We start from the raw sequence: 9,527 nt of genomic DNA on the forward strand, positions 1-9,527 counted from the left end.
AGAGTTTATATAAATATTAACACCTTCATGTCTTCACTCTGAATCAGACTGAGGTCAGTCTGGTCTCTGCAGTCATGAATCACATTCAGAGCTGAGATAATCTAAACCCTGTCAAATAAAACTATCATGTTAAACTAGCGCCATCTGGTGTCCAAACACCAAAAGATGAATCTACATCCTTCAGTTCATATTTGCCCTTCAGGAGAAGTTTTTCAGTTCATTGAGTTTAAAAAACCTCAAACCATCATTAAGTGAAATAAATTAAGTTCATCCCCCAATGCTGTTGTCATGACAACAAAAAATACTTTGAGCTAAATGTGCAACATGAGAAGATGTTTAATCTACTTTTATCAAAATCCTGCAAACAAGAGCGGCAGTTTTACTGCCTTTCATATTTTCATACAGAATGAAAAATAATTAATGGCAGAAATAATTTTTGGTTGGGCTTTCAAATGTAAAGAGTTACACCTTGGTGTTGGGTTTTTGTCATTTTTTGTTTTTGTCATGCTTGTGTCTCAGCCCTCAGTTTGTCTTGGCAGATTGCTGCTCATGATGGTCCAGACGATGCAGAAACCTTGGCACACGCGCAGAGCAAGCAAGACAAAACCCTGTGTCAGTGTCCGTATCACTTTAAGGAGAACCACGTGACCGACACAGTTCCTGTGTCGTTTGGTTATTAACGCGCCAAATTGTATTGAGGGAGAAACTGTGTCGACATGTTTGTGGGTTTTGTTGGATGGAGATACTTTTTCTTTGCTTTGCGTTGGTTTTTGGTTCGTATATTTAACTACCGGCATGAATCAACAGAGGAAGAGGAAGTTTTCTCCCGTGTGGGATCAATTTGATCTTATAATGGAAAATAATTATTCCATTCTTATTTCCACTTTTGATCATTTTTCTTTCGGGTTATTCAAACTCCTTTCCATGGAACATTTCAGTTAGTTTACATGGATTAACTTTTATTACGTGAAAAATGTAGGATTTGCTCCCAGGTTTTGTCTTACTGTAACCAGAGCTCTTCCACAATAATGAGGCATCAACGTGTCCAACATGAGGGAGATGAACCTGTTAACACTCCTGTCTTTATTGAAGTTGATTGCAATGACTTTCTAAATCCACCAGATGTCGTTTGGGGAATGTGTCAAACACCCAGTCAGGCCTCACCTGCCCATCACTAGCTCATACTAAGTCTGGTTAAGTAGGAGTTGTTCCTCTCCACTGTTGCCACATGCTTGTACAAGAGGAAATGGAATGGTTGGATGTTTTTAGGTGGATAATTTTTTTATTACTTTCCAATGAATGTGCTGTTTTGTTTGATTACATGCATTACATTTGAACTGGATTGATGTAAAAAAGGGAAACCTAAACTGGATAAGTACCTTGAGATTATATTTGTGTATAGTGAAAAATGAGTAAAAGGATTCCTGATAAACAAGCTTTAGGATAATGGCAAACCAACCGGACATTGTGGTGGTGGATAAACAAAAGAGGACAGCAGCAGATTGAGTTTTTTTTTTTTTTTCATAACCTCTTTAAGTTAAAATTTAGTTTATATTTTCTGTCATTAGAATTTATGATTAACTTGACTGGTGTTGGGCTAACGAGAAGAAATTAAATATATAACCGTCCCTAATAATTTTCTTTTGCATAACAAAAACACGTCTACAAACTGATGTGAATGAACTTAAATGACAAACCAGTGTTCCTGCAACACTGAATGGAAATCAATGCAATGTGTATTAATGACCACTAGAGGGCAGAAAAGACTGAACCATAAGAAGCCAGAGGCAGTAAATATGCTGCATATATTCAGTAGAACTAATACTTCATACCAACCCGTAGGGGGCGACAAAACACCGCCTTCTAGTTGTCAGATATTTATTAAAGGTCCAGTTAACAGTTGCATAAGTTATAAATAAAGAATATTTGGGAGATTAACATACCTACATACAATTAGACCACTCTGTAAAAAAGAAAAAATTCCAAACTGTGACAAATAAGTCTAGATGAAGACCGAGGTTATGTACAGATAGGAAGACTGTAGACTAATTTTTAGCATACAGTTGACTACCCAGTAATGAACTCTCTTCATATTTTTGTTAACACAAATATTAAGTTCTGTTGCAGATCCATAACAGAACCTGAGTGTCTGTGTTTAACATCATTGTCTCAGTATTTCTCCCTGTGTCTCTGCTGCTCTGTGTAAGTCAAACAGGAAGAGGAAGTTCTGCGCTGCATATGATCTGGGTTTACATGTGAGACACGTTCAGTCAGCATCAAGCATCAGTCATGGAGGTCACAGCTCTCTGCATGCAAATCTGTGAGTAAAGATATATTATTTATTTCTTTCTGACATATATCTATATTTTGAGTTTGGATCTGAAGCTTTTCTCATGTTTCTACAGTCATGAACATGTTTGTGTTGCTGTTGACAAAACCTGATCTGAGTTACACTGATCAGAAACCCGGTGAGTTGGAAACTGATTTGGTTTATGCATTTATTTAGAGAAAAAAATAGATTTAATTCTGATTATTTTTAAACTGCTTACAAACAAATCTAACACCAATCTCAAAATCATGGTTATGTCAACTTTATCACCAGCTGATGAAAAATAAGTTTTAATTGTTTGTCATGGATTTATGTTAAAGTTCATCAATTAATTTCTGTGTTTTTATCATTGCAGTTTTTCCTCTTATCTCTCCAGACAGACTTCAGTTCTTTGAGTATGAGTCTGTCTCTGTAAGCTGTGAGGAAGACAAAGAAGTGAAAGCTTGGAGAGTGAGGAGAAAACTTCACAAAATGAGTTCAGCAAATGATTCTGACGCCTGCAGCGTCCCAGCTGCATCCTGCAGCATCCAGTACGCTTTTGAGAGGCACAGTGGAGAATACTGGTGTGAAAACCATGAAGGGGAAAAGAGCCGGGCTCTCAACATCTCTGTTACAGGTCTGAATGTTCAATTGTCTTCAGAAGCTTGTAAGATTTTAAAAAAGCTTTGTTAAAATGCAAAGAGTTTTAGATGTTAAGAAAATAAGAACAATGTGACCTTTAACCTTCCCGTTGCAACTCAGATCTTTTAGGAGGCAGAATAAAGAGTAAAATGTGTTTGCATTGGTTTAAACCGATATGCTGATAAACCACATCTTGTTTTTATTAAACTGAATATTTTAAATAGCAAAACATGCCAACCTTTCTTTGCAAAAACTTCTTAAATCTGTCAGACAGGTCTACATATGTTTTGTGGACTTGGAGAAGGCGTTTGACCGTGTCCGTAGGAGGGATTTGTGGGGGTTCTCTGGGAGTATGGGCCACCGGGCCCTTTGATACGGGCTGTCAGGTCCCTGTACGACCGGTGTCTGAGTCTACTCCGCATTGCCGGCAGTAAGTTGGGCTTGTTTCTGGTGAGAGTTGGACTCGGCCAAGGCTGTCCTTTCTCACCAAACCTGTTCATTACTTTCATGGAAGGAATCTCTAGACCAGCCGACGTGTTGAGGGGATCCATTTTGGTGGCCTTAGGATCACATCTCTGCTTTTTGTGGATGGTGTGGTCCTGTTGGTCCCCGACCATCGGTCCGTGGACCAATTGGTACCGGGCCGCGCAAGAAATAATTAAATGTTCCCGTTTTATGTATTATTTGAGTCTGGAGGATCTTTTATTTTGAAAATCCTTTAACCAGATTCTCTCGGTTACTTGCGCGCCAACACTGAGCCCACAAGCAGCAAAATGAGTAAGAAACAGATCAGATGTCTTTGGAAAGTTTCTTTGCAAAGGGAAAAAGGCCCAGAGAAGAGACAGGAGGATGGATTTATCCCGGACCGGTATCCCGGTCTGCGTAACATGTGGCAACTACGAGTTGCACCAATTAGTCAACTAGTCGATTCTTTTCTCTGCGATGACTTTTTTCTGGGCCAGTCGACTATTTGCAATCAAATGATAAAACAGATTTTTCCAAGGAAATGAAAGAAGGTGAAATAGGTGAGTTCGTCAGAAAGTTCAAATTGTATAAAAATGTAAATAATTTAACAAAGAGAGACTGTAATAACCAAATAACCCTCTCTGGGTTCTTCACAGAAAAAATCCAGGAAGGATTATAGTCTGTATTTTCCTAACTATGAGCCGCCCTGGACTATAAGCCACAACCCCAAAGTTGTTTTTTTTAAACCAGTAAACATTCACATATAAGCCTCAGATATCTCTGCTGCTCCTGGTTTCCCACAGCGATGCAGCAGCAGCAGAGGGAAGCGGACAGCCAACATTTGAGTCATAACAGCTCGATTGAATATGACATTTAAATTACGTTGGAAAAAAAAAAAAAGTTGCCAAGTTTAGATTTAACTGAACTGATTACGGTAGTTTCTGAACGGTAACTGTAACAATAAAAGTGCTGATCCTTCGTGTTGCTACTAGCATGAGCTAAATGAAATGGGCGCTTTCTTCTTCTTCTTTAGATTTCAACAGCAGCTTGAATCCATTATTGTTGCACTACTGCCATCTATTGGATCCTAATATCTATTCCTCAAATTCTCATAATGATCCCAGTATTATTTTAAAAAACTGAAAAATCTTCTTTTTCCCCTCAATGCAGAGAATATTACAACATTCTCAAATTTCAATTCCCTATTAAAACCTAATTCCGTTTTAATGGGCGCCTTCTTCTTTTATTTCCAATTTTGACTTCCAATGATTCACTTTGTAATGGTCTCGCTATGGTGTCTGGTACCAAAACTAACCATCAGCCAAACTCCTTTCACACGAGTCAGGATTAATTAGTTCTTCCTTTATTTCCATGTAGAATGGAGTGAAACTGTCAAAACACAAACAACTCAGGATGAGCTCAGAGCAGCTAACATGTTTTACATTCAGTTACATACATTAGAAGTACAACTGATACAACAGCTACCTCAGAATGCTATGAGCTGCAATGCTACGTAACGACCTGAGAAATCTTAGCAGCCTGCTAGTTGGCAATGACGTAGCACATAATCAAATCGCCCGCAGGTATTTCCAAAACTAATTCAATAAACAAGCTACTACTTTTATCATATGTTGACATAAAGGCTCGTTTTGAAGTATAAGCTGCTCCTTGCAGGCATTGCTTCGAAGAACTCGACCTGGAATGCGGCGTTCATAACAGACACGTGCTCTACCGCTAGCAAACAACCATACTGATTAAATAACATAAAAGTCAAGCAGTTCCCTAAAAGTCCAACAGATGGCAGCAATGGGCCATGCAAAACAAAACACCCACAGTTTACAGGACAAATTTCCGGCTAAAGAGCCCCCTGGTGGTTGAAGAAAAATCCACATATAAACCGGAAAATACAATTTAAGAAAAAAAATCTGAATGCTCTCTGGTATTGTTCAGGGGGCCGGACCAAATGTGGAGGCGGGCCGGATCAGGCCCGCGGGCCGTAGTTTGGGGACCCCTGACGTAACAAAAAGAAAAGCGGTGGATAAAAGACGACGGAGCAGCCGCTCTATTTGCTGCACTATGATTTGGAGGCGACTATGTTTTTTCATAGTTAACATTTTAACTGAAAAAACATAATAATGACCTTTACATATAATAATAAACATTTCCACATATTATCTCCGATATCCACCGGACTCTCAGTTGCGCGATATGTCAGCTGTTTGGGATTCCCCTCTGTTCTTACGTCACCGCGCTTTCTGATTCAGCAGGTTGTATTCTCGTTCCCAGTCAGGGTAAACCCCACAGGCTGAGATAAAAGGGCCAAGACGACCCAAATTGGGTATATTCAGTATTTAGTGGGAACACCAACATGCAGAAGCCTTATCTGACGGTTCACCCCCCTACCTCCGGGCCTCAGCAAAATTTCCAAGTCTTGACCGGTCCACGGTAATAAAAAGGTTGGGGACCACTGATGTTGGCTTCATCAGAACATGATCTGCAGCTCTTGCTGGAGCAGTTCGCAGCTGAGTGTGAAGCAGCCGGGATGAGGCTCAGTGCCTCCAAATCCGAGGCCAAGGTCTTGAGCTGGAAAAGGGTAGAGAGCCTTCTCTGGGTCAGGGGGGTCGTCCTGCCTCAAGTGGAGGAGTTTAAGTATCTGGGGATCTTGTTCATGAATGAGGGAAGAAGGGAGCGGGAGATCGACAGGCGGATTGGGGCAGCGTCTGCCGTGAAGCGGGCGCTGTACCGGTCCGTCGTGGTGAAGAGAGAGCTGAGTCAAAAAGCAAAGCTCTCGATTTACTGGTTGATCTACGTTCCCACCCTCATCTATGGTCATGAGCTTTGGGTCATGACTTAAAGAACGAGATCACGGATACAAGCGGCAGAAATGGGTTTCCTCCGCAGGGTGGCTGGGCTCTCCCTTAGAGAGAGAAGCTCGCTCACCCAGGAGGGACTCAGAGTAGAGCTGCTGCTCCTCCATGTCGAGAGGAGCCAGTTGAGGCTCAGGCATCTGGTCAGGATGCCTCCTGGACGCCTCCCTGGTGAGGAGTTCATGTCCCACCAGGAGGAGGGGAGACCCAGGACACGCTGGAGGGACGATGTCTCTCTGTGGGCCTGGGAACGACTTGGGGTTCCTGGAGGAGCTGGAAGAGGCTGGAGAGGGAAGTCTGGGCCTCCCTTCTGAAGCTGCTGCCCCAGCAGCTGAAGTTCCTCTTTATATCCAGTTTTCTTCCAGATGCCTGAATATTATGTGACATTTGCTTTTATTTGGAAATGATCATGATTCCCTCTGCTGTAAATTAGATCCACGTCTAAGTTTAGACTTGAAAATATAGTTTTTTATCATCATCATGATCAATCTGTACATAATGTTCTTTTAATAATGTGAAATCCTGCTTTAGTGTCAAACTGATATTTTGTAAATCGTGGGAAACACCTGGAGATTCTGAAGAGTTTCATAAATGTAGCCGACCTTGTTTATCTTAAATCCTGCTTCATAGCTCAGACTTATGACGATTTCACATATTTCAAAGCCTGATGTAATGTTCTGCGCAATTCACGTTCAGTTATAACATGATGCCCATCTTAATGCAATCATTTTTAAAAATAATTGTTGTTTTTCTCTCTTAAAATGTAATTTTATTATTAAGTTTTGCAGGTTGTAGGCGTAGAAACCAGGCAGTATGAAAAGGTTGTGTAAACGTTTCATGTACAAATATTAACAAATATGTTTCAACTATGTAAAAATTCTATTGTAGCACAGAAACAGCAGAGCAACATGTTGAACCGTTTCTCTTCCACCAGCTGGTTCAGTGATCCTCAATATTTCTGCTCGACCAGTGAAGGAAGGATCTGATGTGACTCTTCGTTGTTTTAACAAGAACACAAAGAAGACACACATAAGTGATTTTTACAAAGATGGCGTCCATCTCAGCACCAACTATAAAACCGGTATGACCCTCGGAAACGTCTCCAAGTCAGATGAAGGACTCTATAAATGCACCATTTCCAGAGCTGGAGAGTCTCCTGNTAAAGCTTTTGCTAGTGTAATAATTAAATCATTATGACTACTATTATGACAAATTTATGTTAGATCATGATTTCTTGGTTAATGACAAGTTGTCATAACGAAGACATTTTGTCCAGATTATGACAAGTTGTCATAATGAAGACATTTCGAATAATGTCAACTTTGTGTTAAAAGTGTCATTATTTACCAAATGACGCTTTATGACAACAGTCATAACTATTCATGAAGACTTATTGATGTTCATGACAGGTGTTATGTCATGTTTATGACAGTGTCATGACAGTCTTATTCAACCCCCTTCAAATAAAGTGTTACCCCTTCTTTTTCTTCTTTAGATTTCAACAGCAGCTTGCATCCATTATTGTTGCACTACTGCCATCTACTGGATCCTAATATCTATACCTCAAATTCTCATAATGATCCCAGTATTAAAAAACTGTTAAATAGCGTCTCTCCTCAATGCTATTTAACTGATCAACAACATTCTCAAATTTCAATTCCCTATTAAAACCTAATTCCGTTTTAATGGGCGCCTTCTTCTTTTATTTCCAATTTTGACTTCCAATGATTCACTTTGTAATGGTCTCGCTATGGTGCCTTGTACCAAAACTAACCATCAGCCAAACTCCTTTCACACGAGTCAGGATTAATTAGTTCTTCCTTTATTTCCATGTAGAATGGAGTGAAACTGTCAAAACACAAACAACTCAGGATGAGCTCAGAGCAGCTTACGTGTTTTACATTCAGTTACATACATTAGAAGTACAACTGATACAACAGCTACCTCAGAATGCTATGAGCTGCAATGCTACGTAACGACCTGAGAAATCTTAGCAGCCTGCTAGTTGGCAATGACGTAGCACATAATCAAATCGCCCGCAGGTATTTCTAAAACTAATTCAATAAACAAGTTACTTCTTTTATCATATGTTAACATAAAGTCTCGTTTTGAAGTATAAGCTGCTACTTACAGGCATTGCTTCGAAGAACTCGACCTGGAATGCGGCGTTCATAACAGACACGTGTGTTCATCTGCTCTACCGCTAGCAAACAACCGTACTGATAAATAACATAAAAGTCAAGCAGTTCCCTAAAAGTCCAACAGATGGCAGCAATGCGCCATGCAAAACAAAACACCCACAGTTAACAGGACACACTTCCTGCTAAAGAGCCCCCTGGTGGTTGAAGAAAAATCCACATATAAACCAGAAAATACAATTTAAGAAAAAAAAAAAATCTGAATGCTCTCTGGTATTGTTCAGTGGGCCGGACCAAATGTGGAGGCGGGCCGGATCCGGCCCGCGGGCCGGAGTTTGGGGACCCCTGCTGTAAACCCATGGCAACTTCCTCTGAGGAACCAATCTGAATTGTATTTGTTGCCTAGTAGTAATAAAAAGAGCCTGCATTAAATGCTACTGTCATGTTTTGTTACTCATTTTAATTCACCCAATACATTTACTCATTGCTGTTTGGTAAAAATTCTCCGGATGTCAGGTAGCTTTTCTGGTGGCATTTTTTGCCAACCCTGAGTCCTTGAACTTTGTAAATTAAAGCAAAACACGACGTAGCTTTTAAAAAAGCTATCACTGTAAAACCATTAGCTACTAGTTAAATTTGATGAACACTGCTGCGTTGCTATCTCTTCTCCTGTCTTTCACATCTCAAATTGAATGTCAAATCCAATCACGGTGGGAGTAACAGTAACAAGAGTTTTTTGGAGGGAACGACACATAAATTAAGAAACGTACAAAATATTGGTAGGGACTGTCCCCTTCAGGGTCAAGGTTGGTCCGGACCTCCTGAGTCATCAAGACTTGCAGCCACATTTCCAGCTGCCAGTCTTCATGGGTTTGTCTCTACCAGCTTTGCTCATCTAGTGACTGAAATTTTTGCACCTTCTTTGCAAAATAGCTTAAGTTCAGTCACTCTGTGGAGAGCGTTTCGTGATCTTGCCACAGACTCTCGATTGGGTTGAGGTCTGGACTTTGACTGGGCCATTCTAACACATGAATATGTTTTGCTTGAAACATTGTAGCCTGTCTTTATGTTTAGGGTGAATGTCCTGCTGGAAGCTGAAGCTCCGCC

The 9,527-nt window shown here is 40.4% G+C and overlaps 1 protein-coding gene across 1 annotated transcript; it reads left to right on the forward strand.

Annotated features, from left to right (window-relative positions):
- The first annotated feature begins 2,180 nt into the window (after window positions 1–2,180).
- Window positions 2,181–7,479, forward strand: LOC106943723 (Fc receptor-like protein 5). The gene is made up of 4 exons (XM_015027031.1): window positions 2,181–2,320; window positions 2,406–2,468; window positions 2,685–2,945; window positions 7,217–7,479. Exons 1-4 carry the CDS (start codon window positions 2,290–2,292, stop codon window positions 7,477–7,479), a joined length of 618 nt encoding a protein of 205 aa, XP_014882517.1. The 5' UTR covers window positions 2,181–2,289.
- Window positions 7,480–9,527: the final 2,048 nt, after the last annotated feature.

Source organism: Poecilia latipinna, unplaced genomic scaffold (assembly GCF_001443285.1).
Source record: "Poecilia latipinna isolate Pla-1442-1.1 unplaced genomic scaffold, P_latipinna-1.0 Scaffold5766, whole genome shotgun sequence".
Classification (NCBI taxonomy): Eukaryota; Metazoa; Chordata; class Actinopteri; order Cyprinodontiformes; family Poeciliidae; genus Poecilia; species Poecilia latipinna.